Source organism: Genypterus blacodes, unplaced genomic scaffold (genome assembly GCF_046128005.1).
Source record: "Genypterus blacodes isolate CSIRO-AG114 ecotype Tasmania unplaced genomic scaffold, CSIRO-AGI_Gbla_v1 ptg000193l_1, whole genome shotgun sequence".
NCBI lineage: Eukaryota > Metazoa > Chordata > Actinopteri > Ophidiiformes > Ophidiidae > Genypterus > Genypterus blacodes.
In genome coordinates this window covers 88,121-116,001 of record NW_027466993.1, presented here as the reverse complement: position 1 = coordinate 116,001, position 27,881 = coordinate 88,121, and the positions used below count along the sequence as shown (strand labels likewise).

At 50.2% G+C, this 27,881-nt stretch overlaps 1 protein-coding gene across 2 annotated transcripts; it reads left to right on the top strand.

Moving 5' to 3' along the window:
• The first annotated feature begins 124 nt into the window (after positions 1 to 124).
• On the top strand, positions 125 to 27,881 carry rock2a (rho-associated, coiled-coil containing protein kinase 2a). 2 transcript variants are annotated; one of them, XM_076169187.1, is made up of 32 exons: positions 125 to 1,011; positions 12,657 to 12,738; positions 12,839 to 12,939; positions 13,139 to 13,276; positions 13,397 to 13,657; positions 14,662 to 14,806; positions 14,897 to 15,035; positions 15,335 to 15,426; positions 15,587 to 15,746; positions 15,867 to 15,921; positions 16,582 to 16,670; positions 16,768 to 16,816; positions 17,196 to 17,331; positions 18,026 to 18,117; positions 18,328 to 18,574; positions 19,117 to 19,223; positions 19,446 to 19,605; positions 19,731 to 19,891; positions 19,988 to 20,172; positions 20,310 to 20,379; positions 20,503 to 20,606; positions 20,706 to 20,892; positions 20,964 to 21,057; positions 21,189 to 21,283; positions 21,397 to 21,588; positions 21,704 to 21,872; positions 22,399 to 22,469; positions 22,567 to 22,655; positions 22,765 to 22,843; positions 22,938 to 23,205; positions 23,439 to 23,652; positions 26,051 to 27,881. In XM_076169187.1, exons 1-32 carry the CDS (start codon positions 913 to 915, stop codon positions 26,052 to 26,054), a joined length of 4,134 nt encoding a protein of 1,377 aa, XP_076025302.1. In that variant the 5' UTR covers positions 125 to 912; the 3' UTR covers positions 26,055 to 27,881. The 2 variants fall into 2 exon arrangements, with proteins under 2 accessions (XP_076025302.1, XP_076025301.1); XM_076169186.1 differs by having other exon boundaries at positions 25,146 to 27,881.

The window sequence follows — 27,881 nt, the reverse complement described above, 5'->3', positions numbered from 1 at the left end:
GAGGGCGAGGAGAACCCAACTGACCAATGAAGAGAGGAGGAGATGCAGGGGGGCTGTCCCGGTGGATTGTGGGTAATGTAGTCACTGCTGTGTTGGCGTCAGGGGGAGGAGAGACTGACTCACACACACTTACTCAGTGTGTCGGTGTGTAGATGTGAGTGTGCGGGGAGGAATTTGGAGGCTGGAGGAGTTTTCTGCTCGGATTTAACAACTTATTCTGACAAACTGCGCCTGGAGAATAGAAGCAGACGAGGCGGACGAATGCGACGATGCGAGCAGCGGTGCAGGAAGAGAGTGCGCACTTCTTAGACACTCTGCGCGGGAGAACAGACGCTGTGCGCCGCCCGGAGGAGCCGCGGAGCCGCTGAGGGGACACAACTTCACCGACGAGCTCCGGGCGCCGCTGAATGGGGCGAAGCGAGGCGGAATTCCCTCTGAAAACCGAAACCGACGCCGTTTCCAAGCGGAGGGAAGGGAAGGGAAGGGGAGGAGAGGGGCGAGGAAAACGCCCCGCTGCCGCCGCTGCTCTCCGCTAATTCAAACTTTATCGGCATGTTGGAAAAATGCTTCTTTGACTGAGCGGGAGGCGAAGAACCGGAGAGAAACACGGACCTCCATTAGCCTCCGAGCCCCGGCAGACAGCTAGCAAGTTTGGGAAACCGTGGAAGTTGTTTTTGCTTTTTGGGAATATTCTTCTTCTACTTCTTCTTCTTCTTCTCCTTCTTCTTCTTCATTGTGCACCGTTGTGTTCCTGTTGGAGGCGCTCTGGGTGGGCTGCCAGTCCAGCTAGGCCCACGGCCATTAGCCACGAACAAAAGGGTTCACATGTAAACTCCCGACACTGTGAGGAAACAACAACAACAACAACAACCTTCACCGCTTTCCTCCACTTTGTCCGAGCCGCAGACCAACATGTCGCAGGGCGCCGAGAGGAGGATGGAATCCCGGCTGAAGAAGCTGGAGGACATGATCCGGGACCCGCGGTGTGCCATCAACCTGGAAAGTTTGCTGGTAAGTCCGGTGGGATCCTCATAGATTATTAATGATGACGCCATGCTGTTTATGACACACACTTACTCACACACACACACAGGTTTGCTCATGTGTTCCGTTATTATGCTTTATTCTTCGCTGTTTCTATCAAATTTTGCTTGTTTTGAACCTTTTTGCGTCTGTCTGCGGGTTGTGCCGATGGCCGCTGTGTCATTTCCATCATTTAATCAAACGGACCGTGACGCACGATTTGCATCACCACCGTGCCACAGTAATGCAAACGAACCAACAAAAACAAAACAGGCCCGAACAAAAGCACATGTAGCCTGTTTAGGAGTTGTGAGTCAGCGGCGCATGCGCAGTTTGGGGGAGGAGGGAGGGGAGTGAGGATGAGAGGTGAGGGAGACTAAAACTACAGACACACACACACACACATACTTATCCAATATCAAACGGGCCCTTAATTCTGTTGTTTACTTCCTGAATGTCGTCTAGAAACCTTTTTATTCAACTTCAAATCCAGTTAGAATCATCAGCAACTAGATATGATTGACAGCCGGTTATTAACTTTATCATTTAATGGACAACTCCCGTGTCAGAGGTCATCAGGCTCCATTGTTTGTGTGTTAGTCACGTACTTGGATCACGTTTGAATTCAATGTTCTGACCCATTTTTCAGGTGTTGCGTCAATGCAGAGTGTGACTCCTGTTTGTGTTCAGGGTGTGTGTCCGTGTGTGTGTGTGTAGATTCCTCTGAAAAGCGTTTGCCGGGGGAAATGAGCTCCGGCGCGTTTCCATCCCTGGTTTCCTGGATGTTTCAGTGCTCAGCTTTAAGTCGTCGTGTGTTGAATCGTTCTCTGTGTCTCTCTCATGTCGGTCACTTCCTCTAAGCGTGAGATGATGGAGCAGCGTTCTTACTGGACGTCTGGGCTGCACGGAGCTAAAACAACATCACAATCAGACGTTTAGCTGTGCTGCTGCAGGCTCACACACACACACACACACACACACACACACAAACACACACACACACACACACACACACACACACACACACACACACACACACACAAACACAACACTCCTGTAGGGCCACAGGCTGCTTGTTGTTCTTGGTCTTTGGACAAACAGTGGAGAAGTTAAAGCTGTGTAGTTTAGACAAATGACATCAGGATTGCATCAGAACTTTTTTACTCTGAACTGGGCTGAATGCAAACACCCCCCACCCCCCACACACACACACCCCACCCCTCCATGATCAGACAACAAGGCGGGAAGTCTTTAGTAAAGTCAGATTACAGAATTGTATGAATCCTCCTTGTTGCACATCTTTAGGGTTAAGAGTACGACTGCACAGCCAAACCCAGAGAGAAGTATGACGCTCTGGTGTCACGTGACAGCCGCTGACCAATGGTAGCACAGCTTCCCTGGTATGTTCCCAGTGCAGGAGCACATGGGGTCTCTCCCCTTCTGATGAGTGTGGATTTGCTTTAAAGCTGTCAGGCAGAATTCTATGGAAAACTTTTTCCATTCCCTGGGCAGGAACAGTAAAGTGGAGAGGAGAGGAGAGGAGGTCCCATCAAACTCCTCCTGGACTCGTCTTTATAGGATCTCACTGATCTGAGCTGTTGCTTGGTATCTAATGGAAGTTAGGTTTTGATCTGATGCCTCAAACCTGCATTCAGCTGCCAGCGTGCAAAAATGTGTAGAATGACATCTGCTCCTCGCATGCTGCTTGGATTTGTGGGCCCCCTAACTGGAACTGACACGGAGCAAACACACAGATGCATCTGTCTTAAAAAGTATCACCTCACCCCTTTGATGGGCCCCATCCAGCCCCCCCCCCCCCGTACGCACGCCGCCACGCCACTGTACTTCTCCGCTCTCCTTCTCTTTGGAACCCTTGAAGCAGAAGACCCCGCTGGTGTTTACGTCCTGCACACAAGCAGTGAGAGAGCCGGAGGTGTTGAGTGTTCTAGACAACAGTGAAGCGGGAAGCATGCGTAGGAGAGAACAAGCTGCAGGCGTCCATTTTTAGCAACCTCGGTGCTGTCGCTGGGATCGAGACGTTTTGCTGCTCGGAGTGGAATTCTAAAGAACACACGCACACACGCACACACACAGAGAGTTGCAATGCTTCCCTCTGTGCCGGCGGCGTAAAATCATGCAAAGCTTCCAGTGCCGTAATAATAGTAATACTGATAACGTTTCACAGGCAGAGTTCAGTGCAGAATGAATCACAAACCTCCTGCCTGCCATTGTGCCGTGGCAACAGCAACGTTTCAGGAGAGGCAGAGTGGAAGTGAAGCTGCGTTTCATTGTTAGAGGAGCGGTTCCAGGGCAGCGATGATATCCTTCAGGTCACAAAGTTTGATGCATTTCTGGGCTAAAGGAGAGGAATCTGCTGCGTCACTCCTCTGGACTGAGTGACCTCCCTGTGAGAGAGCTTTATCTTCTCTGTCTTATCTTTCATTTGGACCATATTGTGCTGCATCACGCTGCATCAGCAACACAACACAACACAACACGTGACTTCACCTGCTGTGGGTTTTCACTCTCGTGTGGTTACGTCTCTCCTCTCTAATCTCCGCCTCCTGTTTGCCCTCAGAAACCCTTCAGATCAAGCAATCAGGGAAATATGACTTTGTTATGCCTCGGTGTGAATGTGAGATTTTAGGTGTGTGTGTGTGTGTGTGCGTGTGCGTGTGTGTGTGCGTGTGTGTGTGTGTGTGTGTGCGTGCGTGCGTGCTGGAGTTCACCTGCCCGTCAAAACAGATTAAGGTAATTGAGTCGGTTGTAAAAGCGCCATAATCGCAAACATTAGTCGTTGCTGTCCTGAGTCGTCTGAGTGAGGTCCCTGAACGCCTCACCAGCCTCAACACTCTGCAGCAGACAGTCTGAATCTCTTAAGGATGAAACCATTATTCCTTCCATCATGTGTACAGTTTACTTTAATAAAAGCACAGACAAGAATCCATACAATGCGCCTGTTACCGTGCCGACTGAGTATCTGAGTCTGGTCTGATGTCATCTCTCTGTATTGAACCGCTTCAGTTTAGTGCTGCAGGATGAATCTAATTAACAACACAATCACACTGTGGGGATAGAGATCAGTAACACGCTGCAGGCAGGCTCCAGTGTGGGGATGCAGTGATGCAGTGATGCAGTGATGCAGTGATGCAGCTCATGTTTGGATGCGACTGAACCGACAACACTGACCTCTGACCCCTGAACCAGCAGCATTGAGTTCACTGAACCCAAACTCTGAGACGGTTCGGAGTCCTGCGGGAACGTTTCACAAAGTACGGGAGTCAGTGGAGTCCAGGTCCAGGTCCAGGTCTAGGTCTAGGTCCATGTCCAGGTCTAGATGCTGGATCAGGATTGATTCGACACTAGTTTGAGTTTTCCCTTCATAGAGACGCAGCTGAACACAAAGTGGCTTCCTTCTGCCCCTGTGAGTCGTCCCCTCCACTGCCTGTGTGACCTTTGGACAGGTCAACTGGACTATCAGCTGGACTATCAGCTCCAACTTCGCCTTGTGCAAACTGCAGAGGTCTGAATGTGTGTATGTGAGTGAAGGGGAGTGAGCTGGCAGCTGGAGTGTACAGAGAGTGATAGGGGAGGAAAGGGCACTTTAGATCAGAAAGTATGGACACTTGATTACAGTCACATAAGTCCTGGAGGAAATGACCTCACTGAGTAAATAGTTGGCAGCTATATATGGAGCTCAAAGTCTCCCCTTTAGTGTGGAGCCTTATCTCCCTCTCTCTCCCTCTCTCTGTCTCTCTCTCTCTCTCTCTCCCCCCCCCTCTCTCTGTCTCTCCCTCCCGTTGGCACGTTTAACACGCCGCAGGTATTTCAGCTGAGTTGCAGCTCCGGTTCTGGGCATCTTTGCAGAAACGGCACGGCCCGATACCCGGTTCTGTAGCGGCGTCTTTGTTCGGGTCGACTCTCTCCCTGGTGCACTAAAGCGCAGCCATCTGTCACATCATCATCATCATCATCATCATCATCATCATCATCACTCTGTTCCATCTCACTCTTCCTCTTCATCCTTTACTAATTCTCCTCTTTCACCCTATTTGTACATTCACCTCCCACGTCATGTTTATCATTCTTCCTTTCATACAGCATCTCTCCTCTCTCCTCTAACTCCTTGGTTCTGTTCCGTTCTGCTCTTATGCCCCCTCCTCCCTCCCCTCCTCCCCCCCACAGGGCATTCCTCCCCTGCATGTGTTCAGGGAGGAGGTGGGATCGCCCCTCTCTCTGTGTCGTTACCCTGAATGTTGGGTTCATGTGGGGAGTGTATTGGAGTTGCTCTGAGGCGAGCAGCAGCAGCAGCAGCAGCAGCAGGAGCAGCAGCAGCAGCGGCGTGCTCGCTGGGTAGAAACGCTGCCTTATAAGGCACTGGGGACGGTGGCCCCAGCCAATTTTTTTTTTTTTTGCAAAACAAGCCAGTCTGTGCTGGTCCACACCTCCTCCTCCTCCTCCTCCTCTGTGAGGCAGACGGAGTCCTCTGCCTTTTGCTTGGTCTCTGCTCCATTCCAGTGAAGAAGACTCTGCATCTTCGTCGCTCAACCGTGTTAAACTGTCACGCGTCACCGGGGTCACGTAGCTTTCATTGGTCAGAACCAGGACACTGGGCCTGGGTTGTCCATGTCTGGGCTTCCCCGTGTGTGTGTGTGTGTGTGTGTGTGTGTGTGTGTGTGTGTGTGTGTGTGTGTGTGTGTGTGTGTGTGTGTGTGTGTGTGTGTGTGTGTGTGTGTGTGTGTGTGTGTGTGTGTGTGTGTGTGTGTGTGTGTGTGTGTGTGTGTGTGTGACGTGTTTAAGATGTTTGACTGTTTGGACTTCTTAGATTGTTATTTCTTGTGGGTTTGTTGTTAAACCTATTCTTTATTGCCTCTGACAGGTCGATCAGAACCTTCTGTTCCTAACCGGCCCGCTCTGTGAGTTTTATTCTATTTGCAGTTAGTTAGTTAATAATAGATTTGTCTGATTTGTGTTGACAGATCTCCTCGCGTTGCTTCACCCTTTTATTCTTCTGTGCTGTTGGTTTGGAAAGTTTGACTTGGGGGACAAACTGCTTCTTTCCACTGTCTGCACGTCTGTCTGCACGTCTGTCTGCACGTCTGTCTGCACGTCTGTCTGCACGTCCGTCTGTGTGCTGCTGTGCATCATACAGCTGTTTAAACCGAGCTGCAGGTTACCAGCTTACACCTGAATATGAAGGCATCTGGACGCCCTTCATCCTTCATCACACAGCGTTGTGTTTCCGTTTCCATCAGATTTCAGCTCTTCAGTCCTGAGTGCTTGATCTCCAGTCTCCTTCCTCTGCAGCTTCAGTGTCTCGGCTCTACAGTTTGTATTTGCCGTGACAGATTATTCCTGATTCTTTATCGTTTTTATGCTGTTGCGCAATATGCTATTATGCAAGGGAGGTTGAAGACTAAACTAGGTCACTGACTTTGTGTTTTTTCCGTAAGTTGGAACATTTAGTAGATATTTAATTTGGCACATGTGTGAGTCTGGTTGATCCAGCACGTAGGCGGCGCCAAACCCAGTCATTCTTCATCAGCAGTGCCAAGATTGGAAGTTTTGCACGCCACAATATAAACTCAACCTGTCTCATAGAATGTAATCAAGTTTCTCCTGGTTTTTAAAGTCCAGCTACTCACCGCCAAGATGCAGAATGATGAGTGAGAAGAAGAGGAGCACCAGGTCATGACTGGAGGATGTCAGAGGAGTGTTGAGGGTCTATGAAGCAGATTGCTGGCAGGTTAACAGCAAATATCTCTAAAATAATCCAAATTGCCAAAGATACCGATCCCAGTGTCCTCCTGTGGTTGAAATCAGGGAGAGTGTCGCTTAGTAACGCTGGGGAAGAGGATTCCCCTGTCTGCTGCACAATTCATTAATTTCAAAGTAAGCAAAGTTCTCAGTCTCTTACACACACGCATGCACGCACGCACACACGCACACGCACACACACACACACACACACACACACACACACACACACACACACACACACACGTACCTCACAGCACCTTGATGACCCGCCTGCGTCAGGCCCAGCGTGTGGCGCCGCACAGGGATGAGGGGAGGAATGCTAAACATCAGGCAGGAGTCAGGTGAATGGGAGTTGCGTGTCTGGAGGAAGGCGTATGTCAGAATGTCTCTCTGTCTGTCTGTCTGTCTGTCTGTCTATCTGTTCATGGCCGTGTTACGCTGCAACCTCATTTCCCATCTGGGTTTATAATAAAAGCTTAGATAAACTTGACTGAGTCTCCTCCTCCTCCTCCTCCTCCGTGAGGTCTGGATCTGGAGCAGAGCTGCAGAGGGTCGAGGGGATGATGTCATCACAGCCCAATGAGCTTCTCATGTGCTAGAACACGTATGTGCACCCTGAGATGCCTCCTAAGCTGCAGGATCTGCCCGTCTAGACTAAAGACCCAGAGAGTGGAAGAGCACGCTGGAGAGCAATGCACCATGGGTAAAGGCGTTAGAAACTCTGTGTGTGTGTGTGTGTGCGCGTGTGTGTGTGTGTGTGTCCCTCGCCCTCACCTGAGAGTGTTTTCAGTGTGAAAGGAGGGCGTGAGCGAGCCGAGCGGAGAACGGGAAGCTCCCACGCAGAACGCTGAATCCATCTGGCCTCGCGAGATCATTCCACCACAACCTGCTGGCCAAACACAGCCTCCCACACACACACGCACACGCACAGGCACACACGCACAGGCACACACACACACACACACACACACACACACACACACACACACACACACACACACACACACACACACACACACACACACACACACACACACACACACACACACACACACTCGATCAAACAGCAGTGTGATAGACACCCAGCATTGATTCCTCTTCACACCAAAGACATGCTTTATTCAATCATCTTCATTAAATCTTCATCTTCTTCCCTCTTGAAGCTCTGTGGAGCCAAACAAAGCCCTGGATCCTTCAGGGTCTGGTTAAGGGCAGAAGAGTCTTGATGGATCTGAATCAAGATCTGATCTTTATAGAATGAAGTGAATGAATCTGCTGATTGGAACGATCCTGTACATGAGAAGCCCTGCTCCATGGAGCCCCAGGTCACAGGTCACATGACCACAGGTCACGCTCCTCTGCTGTCAGTCAGGCCTTTTCTTCTGGGTCTTCCTCACTTGGTAACTTCTCTCTAAACCAGAATTTAAACAGGGTGTGTTTAAGTCCTGAAGTACATCATCATCATCCTCATCATCATCATCATCAGCAGCAGCAGCATCTGCCTCCTTGCCTGCCTGCCTTCCCGCCTGCTTGCCCGCCCGCCCGCCTCCCTGCCTGGCACGGTCCCCTCACTCTGCCCGACCCACCGTTTATCCTCTTGACTATTTTTAAACGGCTGGAATTTGATCAAAACATTGACTTAGTGCTCGATCCTTTTAAAGCTCAGGGCGCTGCTGCTTGTTTTCTGTTCCACATGCCTGCAGATCGGGGGGGAGGTCGGCTGGTTTGGGGGTGAAAAGGGGAGAGAAAGAGTCGTGGCGTGGAGCGTTTCCCTCTATAGCTGCGTCCGAGTGTATGTGTGTGTGTTTCTCCTGCTCCAGGTTAGCGTCGTCACATTCCTGCCTGCTGGAGCCACGTGGCTTTTTATAGAGTGATGAAGAGTGGAAGCAGAGTGACGGCCCGCTAACGTCAACAGCAGGTCGGGTAAATAAAAAGGCAGAGAACGGAGGCGTCTGCTGCGGCCGCGTATTAAACTCCGGCCCGCTGCTTCCACTGGGGTTTTCGACTCTCTTTGTATTTTGCAGGAGTTGCCAGGCAACCGAGCACAACACGCTGGCTGGATTACAGTACGGCGGAGATAAACTGTGGGAGTGCTATCTAATAGATACAAAAGAAGTCTGAGCGATAAGCCGAGGCACGCCGTGTTGTTGTTGAAGACGTTCGGTCTGTTGTAGTAACGGGAATCGTACAGATCTGTCACCGCGGCGACTTTTACAACAATCTGTGTTGGAAGAAGCCAGCGCACGCTTTTGTTATTATGAAGATTGATTGGTCTTAAACAGGACTCTTCAGCTCAGCAGCAGCATCACGTGCATTAAAGCTTCAGCTCTTATGGCGGTGTCACTCTTCATCACTTTGTTTCCTGTATAAATAGCAGCTTGACATGGCCTCCAGGGGCTTGTGGGCATTCTCTTGGTAATGGAGGCAGACTGGAGCGTCTGCAGGCCGGAGCTCTCAGCAGCCTCAGGGGTCGTCCGGGCCCTGAACGCCCCATAGAGACCCGGCTCCTTCAGAGTCTGGATTGTAGTTAAATGTCTCATCTGAGAGGGAAACGCTGTGTTCTCTCTCTAAAACACGCCTTTCTTTATTTTCTTCTTCTTCTCTCATCTGGTGGAAAGAAGTGTCTGAATGTTTTCCAGCTCTGATCCCCTGCTCGCTTACCCAGCATGCACTCTGGCTGCCTCCCGCTCGCTGCCATCCAGCGCCTCAGCACAGCTTTGGGATTTGAGTCGGCAGCTCTTCTCCTCAGCCTCCTCGTCTTCGTCCGAATCACCCAGAGAGCTTCAGAAGATGGGTTTGCTCTATAATCTCCTCTGCCGTTACACCCAACGTGCCGCCGCATCTCTCCTGTCACCAAGGCAACTGTTATTTATTTATTTATTTATTTATGGCGCCTTCCTCCACACTCCTGACTCATCCTGAATAAGGCTGCCGTACATGAATACAGAGGGAAGCGTGTGTCGCTCTGTGTGTCGCTCTGTGTGTCGCTCTGTGTCGCTCTGTGTCTGTCTGTCAGGTCCCGTTGTGCAAAATGTCAACCCGCCACTTTAGTCGTCTCTATTATCTCCCACTCTTTGATGTCTGCGGCGCCGGCTCACTCTTCTTCTTCTTCTTCTTCCTCCTCTTCTTCTTCCTCTTCCTCTGTCGGGGGTTGGGCTCTTGCCAGTTTCCACCCACAGATCCTCTATGTACAGAAACACAGATAAATGCTGGATCTCATACTCTTCATCTCCGTTTGCTCTCTGATCTAATCTAATCAGTCTGTGTGCCGTGTGTGTGCCTGAACACACGGCTCACCTGAGGTCAGAGGTCAACACGCCACATCATCGAGCTTTGATAGCGTCCTTTAGACAAGCGTGGGAGGATTGGAGAGACATTTTTTCTATTCCGTCCTTCCTCAGATGTGAACGATCCTCAGCCTCCAAATCTGCTGCGTCAGAGTGAAGAGCACAAGCTGGAGGCGTGATAGTCATCATCATCATCATCGTCGTTGTCTTCACGCCGTGTTTAGAGCTGTCAGCAGAGGAATAAATTTCATAAAAGGTCACAGGAAGTTGTGAGTCAGGGCCGGGCTTTGTGTCTAAGGTTATACACTCTCTCTGTACAGGTTGTGTGTCCTCAGTGATGCGTTTGAGGGCTGTGCGTTCCTCCGGCCTGCAGAGCGACGCAGAGCTGTAGTAGCAGAGGAAATGACTTTGCACTCGGGGACTCGCTTCATGACACAGTGAGATTATCTGCGGCCCTGGGGGTGGGGTGGATCGCTTCCTGTATCGCTGCTCTCGAAAGGGAGATCCTCATGCGTGTGTGTGTGTGTGAGTGTGTACATATACTCATGTACTCAACAACCCCCTTCCACTTCCACTGTGTGTGTATTTTTTCCCTTAAATAGTAGTTTTGTGTGAGGTCAGTCCTTTAATGGGGAAGTGAAGTTTGGATGATGAAACGGAGCCGCTCTCTCTCTCTCTCTCTCTCTCTCTCGCTCGCTCTCTCTCTCTCTGGCTCGCTCGCTGCAGCCCGACTGGAGCAGAGAGATGGAGAGCAGGAGGAGAGGCAGATAAGATGGAGGGCAAGCCAGCGGCAGGAAAGGGCAAGAAGGAAGAGAAGAGGAAGGAGGAATGGAGCAAAGGCAGACGGAGACGAGAGTGAGACAGCAGCTCACAGAGTGTGTGTTGGTGTGTGTTGGTGCAGTGCAGGAATGCAGAGCTGACCAACATTACACTGAAGCCTTCCTCATTCTGTGTGATCAGTTATATGTAGGAGCTTGCAGAGGTTAAAGGTCGTTTTATAGTCAGTTGATATTCAGTTGAATACTATTTTAACAATGTGAAGTGTAAACTCATGACAGAGTTTAAAGACCAGAACCAGGAAAGTGATGACATCATCTCTGAGCTGATGAGTCATCAGATGTGATCTGGTCTTCATCTTCATCACAGTAACAGAGTTTTGATTGGACACACGCTTTAACCCTTCACACTCCAGCTGGGTAACAGTGAGTTGACCTTTTGTTAATAAGTGATCAGTCTAAAGTGACAACAACAAGAGCCTCCCTGCAGATCAGAGGCTGATTCCCTCTGGCCTGCTCAGCTTCAGCTCCTCTTCCTCTTCCTCTCAGCTGCTTTGTTTCCATCAGGTCACAAAGACGATCAGAGTCCCCCCCCCACACACACACACACACACACACACACACACACACACACAGTCTCATCTCATTAGACCTCCTGATTCCAGTCATATTTTGTGAAGTGGAGAGAGGTCACATAGTTTTAAAGCCAGAGACTGTGACTGTGCAAGCTAAGAAGACATTCCACAGGCTTTACTAACACGTGTGTGTGTGTGTGTGTGTGTGTGTGTGTGTGTGTGTGTGTGTGTGTGTGTGTGTGTGTGTGTGTGTGTGTGTGTGTGTGTGTGTGTGTGTGTGTGTGTGTGTGTGTGTGTGTGTGTGTGTGTGTGTGTGTGTGTGTGTGTGTGTGTGTGTGTGTGTGTGTGTGTGCGCGCACCTTTACTGTTTAGTGGAACACGTCGTTGGCAGACGGAGTCGCCGTGTGGTCGTGTTTCTGTTCTGTGTGACGGCGAAAGACGGCACAGCGAGTAAACCCTCAGCTCTCAGTCTGAACGTGGAGCTGCTGCTCAAAGCTCAGACTGTGGATGAGCTCAGAGGTCATCTGAATACGTTTGCTCACAGTCGTCACGGTGATCATCCGTCTGTAATCTGATTCAGCCTCATTCAGGTCCATCAGTCAGAGTTTAGATCTGAATCTCATTATGATTTGACTTTATTGGAGATTCTATTTATTATTGATACTTTTTCTGAACATGTTTCTCATAATAAATAATAGGGAAAAGCTTGAAATAAAGTCATACGATGCTTTGACGTGGAAAATAAATCTAATTCTATTAAAGAGAATGACATCAGAGCTTCTCGGCCCTAGTTTCACTCTCAGATGAACGTTCATGTCTCTACATCCTGTTCGTATTTCCTCAGATGATACAAACATCATTGTCTCTGATGACGTCATGCAAAGGGGCGAGTTAGATTCTGAGTCGGTGTGAGAATGTGGAATTAAATCTGAACGATCGACGCCTCAGCTGTGAAGTTTGGGCCGAGTCGATCCAAATAAATATGGATGAAGCCGGAGCAGATAAAGCAGAAAACGGACAGAATCTGGAGCAGGAGAGTCCCGATCCTGGTTCCCAGAGTGAATCCTGGGGTGTCACAGCAGCACATGTGCCTGATGGAGGAGTGACCAACAGGCACAGTGTGTTCTCTTCGTGTTCACGTCTGAACACCGCAGCAGGAGGCGGAGCCGTGGTCGGTCTTCTCTGTTTCCTGTCGGTCAGTCTGGATGATGGATTGTTTGTCTCTGTCGTTGCAGGACTCCATGAACGCCCTGGTCTTAGACCTGGACTACCCCGCGCTACGCAAAAACAAAAACATTGAAACCTTCTTAAACAGATGTAAGTCACGTTTCCTTTTGTGTTCATATTCCTTCACTTAGCTAAACGTTTATCTTCTGATTTGAATGTTGATGTGTTTGTTTGTGTTGTTTGACTTCAGATGAGAAAGTCATGAGACACTCCAGGGACCTCCAGATGAAGTCTGATGACTTTGACAGAGTCAAGGTCATCGGTCGAGGGGCGTTCGGCGAAGTTCAACTTGTGAGTTTTGTCATCACCTAGAAAGTGACCTCCTTACCTTACTGGGTCTCTGAAGGCTCTAAATGTTGTTAAACTCTGTGTGTGTGTGTGTGTGTGTGTGTGTGTGTGTGTGTGTGTGTGTGTGTGTGTGTGTGTGTGTGTGTGTGTGTGTGTGTGTGTGTGTGTGTGTGTGTGTGTGTGTGTGTGTGTGTGTGAGCAGGTGAGGCACAAAGCCTCTCAGAAGGTCTACGCCATGAAGCTGCTCAGCAAGTTTGAGATGATCAAGCGCTCTGACTCGGCCTTCTTCTGGGAGGAGAGAGACATCATGGCCTTCTCTAACAGCCCCTGGGTGGTTCAGGTGAGACGCCTCTGGGTCCTAGTGCCGCTGGCTACTTTACTGGTCCGTTTCACCAGAATCCAATAGAAGAAGCTGAGCGCGGTTATTTAACGGGAGCTTGTCGTCCCTCGTGTCGCACAGTTGTGCTGTGCCTTCCAAGACGAGCACTTCCTCTACATGGTGATGGAGTACATGCCAGGAGGCGACCTGGTCAACCTCACCGGCACCTACGACGTCCCTGAGAAGTGGGCCAAGTTCTACACGGCGGAGGTGGTGATGGCCCTGGACGCCATTCACTCCATGGGCTTCATCCACAGAGACGTCAAGCCGGACAACATGCTGCTGGACCGACACGGACACCTCAAGCTGGCCGACTTCGGCACTTGCATGAAGATGGACACGGTGAGTGTGTTTGTTTATCACGTCAGAGTGCTGCATGTGGTTTACTGTGAGCCAGGAGGAGGAGGAGGAGGAGGAGGAGGAGGAGGATGCTCTAAAGCTGCTTCCTGTGTCGGTTCCCTTGGTTCCTCTTCCTCCAAGGCCAAAGTCCATACAAGTACAAGTGCTGCTGTGGTCAAGCAGAGTCCAAAGACACTCAACACGAAGCAGACACGCATCTGTTAATCGTCTGTGTTACTGAGTATGAGACCAACAAAATCACATCGCTATGGCAACAAGCAGTGCATCATGCAACCCTTGTTTTGTATTCAATTAGCACAGAGTAGATAAAGCAGAGCTCAGATCAGCAGCTAACACTCTAACTCTCCTCTGGTTGCTCTCACTCTGCTGCTGCTGCTGTAAACATGTCAGTGTGTTTACATGCGTGTTCACACTCTGATCATACAGCCATTAAGGCAATCAATCCTCACACATCATGTAAACACCATAACGTGATTGAAATCGGCAGAAATTGGACGTTGCTCCCTCAGCGTAAGCACACTTCACACACGTAAACCTCTGATTACACAACGTGTCCCAACATCTCCGCCTCATCTGGAGGCACTGGAGCTGGAATACTCACAGTAAGGAGCAGCATTAGTTAGCGGCTGCTCTCGGTTAGTATTCAGTCGCACCTTTGAGATCTGAGGCTGCAGTTCTGCTCAGACGTGTCGGCCACGCTTCACTTCCTGCTGACGTACAGGAGAAACTCTGGTGTTTGCTAATGTTTAACGAATAAAGAGAAAACTGTAAAGGACAACGAGTTTGACCACAGAATGTCTGAATATCTGAAGCCTCTGTTTACGTGTGTGTGTGTGTGTGTGTCTTCCTCTTATTTCCTCTCTCTCTCTGTGTGTGTGTTTTCCTCATCTCCCCTCTGTGTGTGTGTGTTTGTGTGTGTGTGTGTGTGTGTGTGTGTCTTTCTCTCTCTCTCTCTCTCTCTCCTCTCTCGCTCTGTGTGTGTGCAGACGGGGATGGTGCACTGTGACACAGCAGTAGGAACTCCAGACTACATCTCTCCTGAGGTGCTGAAGTCCCAGGGAGGCGACGGTTATTATGGGAGGGAGTGTGACTGGTGGTCCGTGGGAGTCTTCATCTTCGAGATGTTTGTCGGTCAGTCCATGTTGTTGTTGTTGTTGTTGTTTGTACCTCACTGACCCCGATCCTCCGCTCGGCTCACCTGACCGCTGTGGTCTCTGTCAGGCGACACGCCGTTCTACGCCGACTCTCTGGTGGGGACCTACAGTAAGATCATGGACCACAAGAACTCCCTCAACTTCCCCGATGACGTGGAGATCTCCAGAGACGCCAAGAACATCATCTGTGCTTTCCTGACTGACAGGTAGGAGGAGCTGCCAGGAGGCCTCCGCTTTGACCCCGCACACCTGCCCGTATCCATGGAGACGGACAGAACCCAGGAGCGTTTTCAGTCCTGCAGCCAATGTTGTCTTGGTTTAGTTTAGTGCAGGAAAAAACAACACAAGAGTTTGAGTGATATTATCTGGAATGCACAAGGAAAAAATTACATTTATTCAAAGCTCATCTGAGAGAATAGCAGCAGCTCGACAGTAAACACATATAGGATCTATGCATTGAGGGGTCCCAGTGCTCCAGTGTCTGATTGGCTGTCTGTGTTTGGAGGGAGGTGCGTTTGGGCAGGAGCGGCGTGGAGGAAATCAAGCGCCACCCTTTCTTCAAGAATGACCAGTGGACCTTCGACACCATCAGAGAGAGTGTGTATCTCCCAATAACACACACACACACACACACACACACACACACACACACACACACACACACACACACACACACACACACACACACACACACACACACACACACACACCAGAGTCCAGGATGAAGCTGCGTCTCACTCTTCTCTCTGTCGCTCAGCCGTCGCCCCCGTCGTCCCGGAGCTGAGCAGCGACATCGACACCAGCAACTTCGACGAGATCGAGGACGACAAAGGCGACGTGGAAACTTTCCCCACGCCCAAGGCCTATGTGGGAAACCAGTTACCCTTCGTCGGCTTCACCTACTTCAAAGAAGACCAGTATGTCCTCCTTTCTCTCATCTCCTCTCCTCATCTCTCATCTCCTCTCCTCTCCTCTCTTGGATTTGTTCTTGTCTCTGGATTTCCCTTCCCTTTGATGACCTCCTTCTCTTCTTCCAGGTTATTAAGCTCTTCCAACAACTCCTCAGTGGCCCAGGAGAACTCAAAGGGAGAGGTGGGTATTTACGCCCCTTAACCACAGAGTGTGACAGGTGTGTTTCCATCCTGTGCAGGTTGAGCCTCTGCAGTCAGGTGTCAGTAAGGAGGGGACCTGATGTGAGCCGAGCCGCCTGTTGCCTTTGTCTTGGTTCCAGCTTAATAACACTCTGAGGCTCATGGTGGCTTTTCTTCTTTTCTTCTCTGATCCTGTGATTTATTTGTGCTTTGGTGGGATTTCTGTGTCCTCAGCTGCACAGATAGACTTAAGCTGCTAAAGGCTAATCTAGGGAAAGTATTAATGAGTCCTGAGTCCTGAGCAAAGGAATGAAGCCTCATCGGCGTCCACTTCAACCGTGGAGGAAGAGGAGGGTCAGCGGCTGTATTTGCATGAATGCACTGTCACTGCACAGCTGTGAGCTCAGCTGCACGCAAGCAACGGCCACATGTGAGGCCCAGACGCTCTGGAAACCATCGGAGAGAAAGATGTGTTCGGTTTAGCAAGAATACTTTGCTCACAATAAAAGATGTTCACTCTGCTTTGAGGCTTCAGGAGTTCATAGAAGTGTCAGCTGTAGATTTAGACGTAGTTACGCTTCGCACACAGAATGGAGGTTAAGGCTACAGTTTTACAATTTAAACTTCAGTCAATCACTGGTTAATGCTTTACTGTTCCCAGTCGGTGGCGCTGCAGAAGAAGCTTCACCAGGTGGAGGTGCAGCTGAACAACGAGAAGCAGGTGAAAGATGAGCTGGAGCACAAGTACAGGTACGGGAGCTGCAGGATCACCGGGGCGCTGAGGGTCTGGGACCAGGTGATGAGTCGGCACAGGGAAAGATCTCAACTTTCTGCTTTCTCTCTGCAGAGCTGCTGCTGCTCGTCTGGACAAAATCTCCAAAGAGCTGGAGGAGGAGGTGAGAGGAGAGGACGAGTCCATGGCACACAGCTGTGCACTTTGAGATCACTTCCTTCTTTTGTTCTCTTCCTTGGTGTCTCTACTTCTCATATCTGCTGGTGCAGTGACCCAGTTTCCCCACAGGGATCGTTTGTGTTCCACCCAGACTTACTTCACCGTTTTCACAGCCTCTCCCTCTAATTGCACTTAAGTCAGTATAATGATTTGTCTTTATCCACACTTGATGCTGTCTTGGTTGAAGGCCAGTCACACTTGCTGAATTCTAACAACTCCAGATTTAGATTTGTATAAGGAACCTCTGTACAGAAAAGTTTTATGTCATCATAAATCTGTGGCCACAGGAACACGCTGACCTGAGTATTAATGATTGATCTTAGGTGAGCGGCAGGAAGAACCTGGAGTCAAATCTGCGGCAGCTTGAGCGAGAGAAGGCGCTGCTGCAGCACAAGAGCCTGGAGAGCCACCGCAAGGCCGAGAGCGAGGCCGACAGGAAGCGCTGCCTGGAAAATGAAGGTTAGACGGCTGCCGTCACTTTGAGATGCTGTGTCATCAAGACCCACTCAAAGGTTCTCAAACTGAGATCAGACACGTAGGAACATTCGTGTTCTTCACTGAACGGGAGTTTGAGAGAGGCCGATGGTATGAGCGTGTTTAGAGGAGCAGATGACATCAACCAAGGTTACACAAGGAGTTAATCATCCTTTCACAATAACTTAAGAAATGTCTTACTCAAAGAATGCCAGTAAACCTGATTCATCATAAATACGTCCTGGATGAGGTCACATTTTAATACAGTGTAGTTAGAAGTTAGAAGAAAAGGACATTGTGTTGTTTGTTAGGAACTTGCTTTGATGTTCTCTCTCTTAATGAAGACAGAAGTGTGAGGATGCTTCACTGGAATACTGTGGGCAATACTGCCATCTACTGGACAAGACCTATGTCCAAACTATCAAAGTGATTAAGGGGCACATTTCAGTTCACACACTCATGTTGTGTAATCTGCACATTATATAATGTGCATGATGTCATTTATTACAAACTGATGTTGCCGGAATCCTGTTTTAATATTTGTTTTGTGTTTTATCAAGATTATAAGGAGTTTAAATACACAAAGTACAAGAACTGTGGTGCAGTTAACATTGGTTAGAGTCCAATTTTAAAAAGCCAAAATGAATCCTAAAGTATTTCCTCTCTCTCTGTTCCTCAGTCAACGGCCTCAGAGACCAGCTGGATGACATGAAGAGGAGAAATCAGAACTCACACATTTCCAACGAGAAGAACATCCACTTGCAGAAGCAGGTCAGTCAGCTTCTGTTCTGCTCTACTAATCAATCAATCAATAAATCGATCGATCGATCCAGAACTCTGCTGCTCCAGGTTTCACAATATGAAAGATTGTTTTTGATCTTTTATCAGTTTAGTGGCCCGAAGGCTCGTTCACCTAAAATGTATGTGAACAAACTCAATCCAAGCCTGTTCAGGTTCATAGAATGTTTTTCCCTCCGTCAGCTGGAAGAAGCCAACACGCTGCTGCGGGCCGAGGCTGAGGCGGCCACCAGGCTCCGCAAAGCCCAGACGGAGAACAGCAAACAGCTGCAGCAGCTGGAGGCCAACGTGCGCGAGCTGCAGGACAAATCCTGCCTGCTGGAGCGCAGCAAGCTGAGCCTGGAGAAGGAATGCATCAGCCTGCAGGCAGCGCTGGAGACGGAGCGGCGGGAGCAGAGCCAGGGCTCGGAGACCATCAGCGACCTGTCAGGTGGGCTGAGCACACACAGGCTCTGATGTCCTCTTCCTTGGTGCTGACAGATTCACTCAGCAGCTCAGCAGTGCAGTGTGTCATGTATGGAACGCCTGTGTGTATTCATTTAGAGCTTTTATCAGAGCGTGTTTGTGTTAAACTGCTTTACAAACTCACACAGGACGTGAGCCAGAATGTAAACAAGAGATACCAAATCCATCTGAGTTGTAAATACACACAAGACGCAACGGGGAATGAATCTGATTTAGGAGAGAGAAGAGGAAATACTGTGGCTCCTCCTCTAACCTCTGCTGAGGCTGTAGGCGCCGGTTGCACTAGATTTCCCATCATGCACCTCTGTAAATAACTCGACCTTCTATCTGATGGAGCGGTCGCATCAAACCCTTGGTCCGATGTAACGTCTGGGTCTGATTTAACGTGGCTGTGTGTGGGTTTTTGTTGGGGTGTGTGAACGTCTTCTTTAATGTCTTCTTCCTGTCCTCCTTCACGTTCCTCCTCCTCCTCCTCTCTCTCAAACCTCTCTGGGTCGTGGTTGGCAGGTCGTATCTCCGGCCTGGAGGAGGAGGTGCGTCAGCAGAGGCAGGCTCTGTCCAAAGGTGAGATGGAGAAGAGGCAGCTGCAGGAGAAGCTGGCAGATCTGGAGAAGGTAAGATGGAAGTGATGTTAGAGGTTGTGACTGATTCCTTGTTTGTATTTGGGTTTGTTTGTCTTCCCTGCAGCTCTGTGGTGAGTTCACTAACGTCCGTCATCATTCTGTCCTTGTCAAGTAAAGGTCAGCAGGTTGTCCACTCATGAAACCTCCTCTGGCTCCTCCACTCTCACATCCTCTCAGTTCATCAGCTCAGATCTGCCCTTTGTCTCTGTGCAGGAGAAGAGCAACAAGGAGATCGATCTGACCTATAAGATGAAGGTGCTGCAGCAGAGCCTGGAGCAGGAGGAGGCCTCCCACAAGGCCACCAGGGCCCTGCTGGCAGACAAGAGCCGGATCAGGGAGTCCATCAAGGGGCCCAAGTCAGAGTCCACCAAAGGTAAGTGTGTGTGTGTGTGTGTGTGTGTGTGTGTGTGTGTTGGAGACAAAGATGAGCGGAGCGGGGAAAATGTTATTTACTCTCTCTCTTTCTACCCCTCTCTCTCGTCCTCGCCGCTCACCCAGAGGTGGAGCAGAAGCTGGCAGAGGAGCGAGCGGCCAAACTGCAGCTGGAGAACCGAATCCTGGAGCTGGAGAAGCACAGCTGCATGATGGACTGTGACTACAAGCAGGCCCTGCAGAAACTGGACGAGTTGCGGAGACACAACGACCGCCTCAACGAGGAGGTGTGTGTGTGTGTGTGTGTGTGTGGGTGTGTGTGTTTGTGGGTGTGTGTGGATGAATCTACTGCACATCTGTCATACCATCTTCCCTCATTCCAGGTGAAGAACTTGACCCTTAAGAACGAGCAGGAGATCCAAAAGCGTAACCTGACTCAGAATGACCTGAAGGTTCAGAACCAGCAGCTGAACGCCATGAGGACGTCAGAGAAGCAGCTGAAACAGGAGAACAATCACCTGCTGGACATCAAACGCAGCATAGAGAAACAGAACCAGGAGCTGCGCAAGTTGGTTTGCTTTGTTTACTCTCTCTCTCTCTCTCTCTCTGCTCGCGCATCAAAGCTGTGAAACGTGGAGATCTGCCTCTTTCTCTGCTCAGTGTCAGGGTTTGTGAGTTGTGGTGACTTTTGATTTTGGCCCACAGAGAAAGACAAGACACAGACGGACAAATGAAGGAACTACAAGACCAGTTAGAGGCTGAGCAATATTTCTCTGTGAGTCAATATTTCCTGCCCACTTCCAAGTTCCTCTTCATCATGGCAGCACAGTTTGTATTTCCCGGCGCTGTGTAGGTTTGTTCTGGTGTGTGAGTGAGCGTGTGTCTGCTGTGTTCTCAGACACTGTATAAGACGCAGGTCCGGGAGCTGAAGGAGGAGTGTGAGGAGAGGAACAAGCTCTCCAAAGACCTGCAGCAGTCTCTGCAGGAGCAGCAGGAGGAGAGGTGAGGAGCACCTTCATCACACTCAACCTCAGGATCTGTGTCTCCGTACACGTTGAGTATCAGATGTCAAACGGGCCGTCTCTCCCTCTGCGTCCTCAGGGACTCCTTGGCGGCCCAGCTGGAGATCACGCTGACCAAGGCCGACTCTGAGCAGCTGGCTCGCTCCATCGCAGAGGAGCAGTACTCGGACCTGGAGAAGGAGAAGATCATGAAGGAGCTGGAGCTGAAGGAGATGATGGCTCGCCACCGGCAGGAGCTGTCAGAGAAGGACATCACCATCAACTCAGTGAGTCGCTTTGACCTTCTGCTTTTAACGCTTGCCAGTTCCGAGCTCACGGTCTTTCTCGTCTCGTGCAGCTGGAGGAAGCCAATCGCACGCTGACCAACGACGTCGCCAACCTGGCCAATGAGAAGGAGGAGCTGAACAACAAGCTGAAGGAGGCGATGGAAGGTAGGATGATCTCACACACTCAGACTTCATGTGACCACCAGGAGGGACGTGTGTTTCTCATGGAGGGACGTGTGTTTCTCATGGAGGGACGTGTGTTTCTCATGTTCTTGTTTTGTTTGTTGCGTTTTCAGAGACTGAGCTGTCGATGAACTGGGAGCAGCAGATCGGCCGGATGAAGCAGGCGTTTGAGAAGCAGCTGCAGTCGGAGAGGACGCTGAAGACACAGGTAGACTAAACATCTCAGCAACATCTCTGTTTCTACCCCACATCTGGGCGGGGTTCCTCGGGAGGAAACGCAGCTCAGATAGGAACTTGACTGTGGTTGTTTGTGTCTTCAAGGCCGTCAATAAGCTGGCAGAGATCATGAACAGGAAAGAAGTGCGCGGCGGAGGAAGTCGGCGTGGTAACGACACAGACATGCGGCGGAAGGAGAAAGAGAACAGGAAGCTGCAGCTGGAGCTGAGGTCAGAGAAGGAGAAGCTCAACAGCACCATCATCAAGTACCAGAGGGAGATCAATGAGATCCAGGCGGTCAGTGGGTTTGATCTTCTTTCCTCTCTGATCAGTCTGCAGGGACAAATCTAACTTTAAATCAGCTTTGGATTGATCTTCTGTCTCCTGTCTGCTGATGCTTTTCTCTCTGCAGCAATTACTGGATGAGAGTCAGATGCGCACGGAGCTGCAGATGGCGCTGGACAGCCGGGACAGCGACATCGAGCAGCTGAGGAACCTGCTGCAGTCCATCAACGTGCAGTCCATGGACTCGGCCAGCGTCTGCAGCGGGCCAGACTTTGACACGGACGACCAGTACACGGGTAAAGAGCCGCTCGGTGTGGGATGAAGGCCGGTGACCGAGTTCTGCATGATCTGAAGATGCCAGTAGAAAAATGGATGGAAACATAAAACACGCAAATAATTCATGTGGCGAAAAGGAGAGATTTACTGGAACTGAATATCTGTTCAACCAGACAGGAAGGCTGAAGGTCGAGGAGGCGTTTAGTTACTGCCTCAAATACACACTGACCTGAGGTGATGATGATGTCATCGCTCATCATCATCATCACCTCATCTACGAAAATGTAACAACTCTCTTGTAATCTCTCTCCCTCTCTCTCTCTCTCTCTCTGTCTCTCTCTCTGCCTCTCCTTCTCTCTCGCCCCTTCTCTCTCTCCCTCTGTCACTCTCTCTCTCTCTCTCTCTCTCTCTCTCCCTCTCCCTCCCTCTCTCTCTCTCTCTCTCTCTGTCTCTCCCGATGTCTCTCTCTCTGCCTCTCCTCCTCTCTCTCTCCCTCTGTCTCTCTCTCTCTCTCCCTCTCTCTCTCTCTCTCTCTCTCTCTCTCAGAAACGAGGTTGGAGGGATGGCTCTCTCTTCCCGTCAGAAACAACACCAAGAAGTTTGGATGGCAGAAGAGGGTAAAGAGAGAATGTATCGGCCTTGTTTTCGTTCTCCTGGCGTCTCCCGCGGCGTTGCTCACCCTCTCTTCCTCTGCTGTTGTTGTTACTATTGTAGTACGTGGTTGTGAGCAGCAAGAAGATCCTGTTCTACAACAGCGAGCAGGACAAAGAGCAGTCCATTCCCAACATGGTGCTGGATATAGAGTGAGTGGAACGCCTGGAAACACGCTGCTCATGTTAGGGTTAGAGTTACAGGAGTGTGTGTGAGTGTGTGTGTGTGTGGCACATAACAAGTCTCACTCTCCTCTTGTAGCAAACTCTTCCACGTGAGGCCCGTGACCCAGACAGACGTGTACCGGGCCGACTCCAAGGAGATTCCCAGGATATTCCAGGTCCGAGTCGTTCCTCTGCAAGTCCTTTCAAGTTCTCATTCCATTCTTTTCCACATAAATATTAGAAATCAAAATTCTCCCGCTTCCTCCCCAGATCCTTTACGCCAACGAGGGCGAGTGCAAGAAGGAGCCCGAGTTCCCGGTGGAGCCGCTGCCACTGGGAGAGAAGTCCAGCTACATCTGCCACAAGGGCCACGAGTTCATCCCCACGCTCTACCACTTCCCCACCAACTGTGAGGCCTGCACCAAGCCGCTGTGGAACATGTTCAAGCCGCCGCCCGCGCTGGAGTGCCGCCGCTGCCACATCAAGTGCCACAAGGACCACATGGACAAGAAGGAGGAGATCATCGCTCCCTGCAGAGGTAACCGTGGAAACCTTCCTCCGACGGGTCGCTTACATGTTAACTAGGTCACCGTGAGGGCAACAGACCTGCAAGGCGACACCGAGGGACAAACAAACGATGTCAGGGACCTCTTTCAGATGCAAACGGCCGAGTGTCTCTTTCACATCTGAAGTCACTGCTGGTCTCATATCTCTGCTCATGTAAACACACTGACCACAACAAACCCTAACCCGTTTTTCCTCCGCCTCCAGTGAACTACGACGTCTCCACGGCCAAGAACATGCTGCTGCTGGCCGTGTCCCAGGAGGAGCAGCAGAAGTGGGTGAGCCGGCTGGTGAAGAAGATCCCCAAGAAGCCTCCGGCCCCCGAGCTGTTCGCCCGCTCCTCGCCGCGCGCCTCCATGAAGGTCCAGGCCAGCCAGTCCATGAGGAGGCCCAGTCGACAGCTTCCCACCAGCAAGAGCAGGTGAGACGGACACACACAGACACACACACAGGTGCCATCAGACTGGGGCTCGTTTAAGGAGCCATTAAAGCGTTCAATCTATCTAATGGAGACATAAAGATTGAAATATGAGACCCATGAAAACCCCAAAGATAATGACCTAAGGTCCTTCATCAGCTTTCGCCGTTCCCATTCCAACCCTCAGTAAAGAGTAGAGATGCACTCACAGATAATGGAGTTAGATCACAGAATTCAAGCCTTTAAAGTCCTGCAGGAAATGAACTTCATGAATATTCATGAGATGATGTCAGGATGGGAGAAAAACTAAAGAGTGAAATTAATCCAGCGATCATCTGCTGTGAATATTCCTGAGCTAAACGTTGACCCTGTAATCTGAATGCTAATGTCAGCCACTATCACACACACACACACACACACACACACACACACACACACACACACACACCAATCTAAATATGATCGGGAGAAGTCATGTGATGTTTGTGTCACATCCCTCTGCTCCTCAGTCATCAGCTCTGAGCTCAGACGCTGACCTGACCTTGACCTCTGTAGCACCTTTCATTTAACCAATGCAGCTCAAAGAGATTAGAAACAGAAAGGTCACGACCCTGAGTGTCATCTTGACCCCACACAGGCTGAGCAGCTCCTCACTCACTCACACACACGTCCGTCTGTCTGTCACTCAAAGTCACTCTTCCCTCTCAGATTACAGGACTGTGGCCTTCAGGACTGGCTCTGGGCTCTGGATGATATTGATGACGACTGTTCATCCATCCATTTCTGACTGGTAACACTGTGTGCAGTGTGCAGTGAACACTGTGTGCAGTGAACACTGTGTGCAGTGTGCAGTGTGTGCAGTGGCCTCCATTCAGACTCATTCACAAACTATTTGCAGGGGATTTTTGTATTTCAGATTAAGTTTAACAGCGAATGACGAGACCCCGACCCCGACTTGGCCCAGACATTCTACATGTGAGATTTAGGGACAATTAACCCCTAATGTTAGCAGGCCACGCCTCAATTTCAGCCTAATGGCATCGACTCCAGGCCTGTGTGTGTGTGTGTGTGTGTGTGTGTGTGTGTGTGTGTGTGTGTGTGTGTGTGTGTGTGTGTGTGTGTGTGTGTGTGTGTGTGTGTGTGTGTGTGTGTGTGTGTGTGTGTGTGTGTGTGTGTGTGTGTGTGTGTGTCTTCTCTTTATGAGCTCCTGTCTGGATCGGGTCCAAGCGGCCCACCAAGGTTAATAAAAATCTGTCCAGAAGTCTTGGAGTGATGCTGCTGATAGGCAGAGGGACGAAGCAGACAAACCTCCTGTGCAGATCTGAATGTTGATGAGAGAGAATGAGGCTGGGGTCATCCTGGGGGCTAAACGGATCAGATCCCTGTCTGGGTCCATTAGGATGTAAACCTGTGAGCCCACAGGTCCCGGCTCTCGTATTCCTCTGATGGTTCTCCTAAACGTTTGCCTGTTGTGACCTTAAACCCTCTGACTTCAGCCCTCGCAGGTCAGACGGCTTCCTGATGAAGCGACATCCAGCATGGGATCCAAGCTCAAATGATGAAACTCCAGCTTCCTTTTACTCAAACAAGTGAATGATCTGAACTCCTGTATGTTTGCTTGCAGACCTGTGTTCTGGTGGTGAGGTCACGGTGGGGTCACGGTGGGTTCATGTGTAGCAGAGGTCCTTCAGGGCAGCTGGACCGTCTCTCTCTCTCTCTCTTTTTCTGTCCTCATCTGTTCTGAGGCAGCAAAGCGGAGTTTCTGCTCTCAGAGTCGTCCATCACTCACACTCACACTCACACTCTCTGCCCTGGTGTGTGTGTGTTCATATCCCAAAGTGTCCCCCTCCATTTATGTGATGGACGACCCTGAGGGCTCTCACACGGCTGCCAGCTGACCCGTGGAACGATCGGCTCTCTGTCTCTCAGGTTAAATGCCACTTAAGGCCACAGTGAGGGATCGGAGAGTCCAGTTGCCTTGAACGACTTCTGTTCAGTACCGCACAGATTGAGAACCTCCAGCCGAGGTCACGTCACTGCAGGGTGGAACCGAGCGTGTGGATCAGGGTCTTCAGGGCCGAGGCAGGACTTCTCCATCACTGTGAAACCATCAGAGAGCTTTGAAAGTCTCTCCCTGCTGGATTCTATCTGTGAAATATAACAGGTTCAGGTTCATGAAGGTTACTGTTGTGCTCCCTCGGCTGTGATTGGTCCGTCTGTCACTGCTGTGTTCACCGACACAACCGGCCGGGTGCCAAGTACAAGCACAGGAAGTAGATGTAGTGGCTGCTTCCTGTCTTATCAAGCTGACACACACACACACACACACAGCCGGTCTGAGGTGAAGACATGATCCAGGCTTCATCATCTGACCTCTGTTCTTTCTCTCCCCTCCCTCTAGTTAACCTCGCTCGGCCGTGTGGTGCGGCTTCAAGGTGGCGGCGGTGCTGAAGGTGGTGGGGAGGAGGAAGAGGAAGAGGAGGCTGCATTTCCTCCTAAAATCAAAGACTGATACAAGAGCTCCATTAGCAGAAGGCCACACTGATCCTGACTTCGTTCCCCCCCCCCCAAACCCCCCCCCCCCCTTCTGTCTGAGTCTGATTTCCGTTTGTTGAAGTGCTTCTCCTCACCGCTGTCACTACAAACTCAAACTCAACAAGCCAGATGGATTGTAACCCGACTAAAGGAAGCCTCCCTCTGGCAGGCGTTTCGCCGGAGCACTTATGTCTGTGGGGGGCTGCAGTAGCTGGTTCAGACCCCCAGAGGGCAGCAGAGAGCTCTTCTAAGCCTCACCTGGGGCCGATAGATACACTTACCTCAGCAGGACACACTGTCGACCCAAGGACCCGACAAGAACACTCTGAACTCTTCCTCGCTACCTTTGGATTCTTGTGGCCAAATAAAAAGAAACCAGACTTTCTTTGTGTTTACTGATGGATATGAAGGGTTAACGGGGAACACTACACTCAGAAGATAGGACAGGATCCACATCCAACACCTTTAATATCATGATTCAACCATCTATACCATTATGATGCTTTCAGGTGTGTGTGTGTGTCCGCCTCAGATAAGGTACTAAAGTCAATGAGCCGTGAGCTGAGGGCGAGGCAGGAGCGTGGGGCCCGGCTCCTCCAGGAGTCTCTGGTTCCTCCAGGAGCCTCTGGTTCCTCCAGGACTCCGGCCCGCTGCCTCATCTTTACTCGCAGACCCATGAGTTTGTTGTGATTGTTACTGATTAGTGAACACATCCCTCCTCTGAGCGGCCTCAAGGCCCAGCTCCTCCCCTTTCTGTCCTCTCCCCACCCCTCTCCTGCACTGTTGGTCCTGAGGTTTCATGTTTACTGAACAGGAGAGGTGCAGCCTCCGTGCTGATGTGATCCCAGCTCGGCTCCTTTGTTGTTTGAATGTACATCGACACACAGGCATTGTATGACTTGTATCCAAATATACTTGACTGAAGCCCCTCTTCATCACCAAACACACACACACTGCGTGACTGCATGTATTTGCCTTTTCGGGCCTCACACACACACTCACACACTCACACACTCACACACACACACACACACACACGCACTAAGTGCTGTCACCTACATGCCTCCACCTCTTCATACGTGTAGTTCTGGTCCGTTCTGGTACCAAGAAGCTGTTTCTGCAGAAAAGTATGCAACCAATCAGGATCCATCAATCTAAAGACTGCAGCACCGTTATGTTTCAAGTTTTTTCTAAAAGTGTTTGTTCTGATATTTTTGTATTAAAAGTAACCAAACTCTGAGTTTGGGCACATCGTTGTGTGTGTGTGTGTGTGTGTGTGTGTGTGTGTGTGTGTGTGTGTGTGTGTGTGTGTGTGTGTGTGTGTGTGTGTGTGTGTGTGTGTGTGTGTGTGTGTGTGTGTGTGTGTGTGTGTGTGTGTGTGTGTGTGTGTGTGTGTGTGTGTGTGTGTGTGTGTGTGTGTGTGTGTGTGTGTGTCTCAGTCTTATACAGCACCTGGAGAGTCACTGGGTATGTGTGTATGAGCGTGTGTGTGTGTGTACCAAGTGCTCTCCTTTAACCAAGAAGCATGTTTTATACATATAAATATACACAGTATCTATTTTCCATGCCATACAGTGCACATATTATTTATACAACCTAATCCACTTTGTATTTAAGGGCGCTACATTCAGATTGCATGTTTGCTACCAAACTGCTCTATAATAATAACCACTTCATCAATAAAGACATGGATGTGC

Excerpts from the sequence above, each read along its gene's own strand:
- rock2a (XM_076169186.1), top strand. The coding sequence starts at position 913 with ATGTCGCAGGGCGCCGAGAGGAGGATGGAATCCCGGCTGAAGAAGCTG. Across the intron at positions 21,058-21,188 it reads GCTGAAGGAGGCGATGGAAG|AGACTGAGCTGTCGATGAAC; the intron begins GTAGGATGATCT and ends TTGCGTTTTCAG. Across the intron at positions 22,844-22,937 it reads AGATTCCCAGGATATTCCAG|ATCCTTTACGCCAACGAGGG; the intron begins GTCCGAGTCGTT and ends CTTCCTCCCCAG.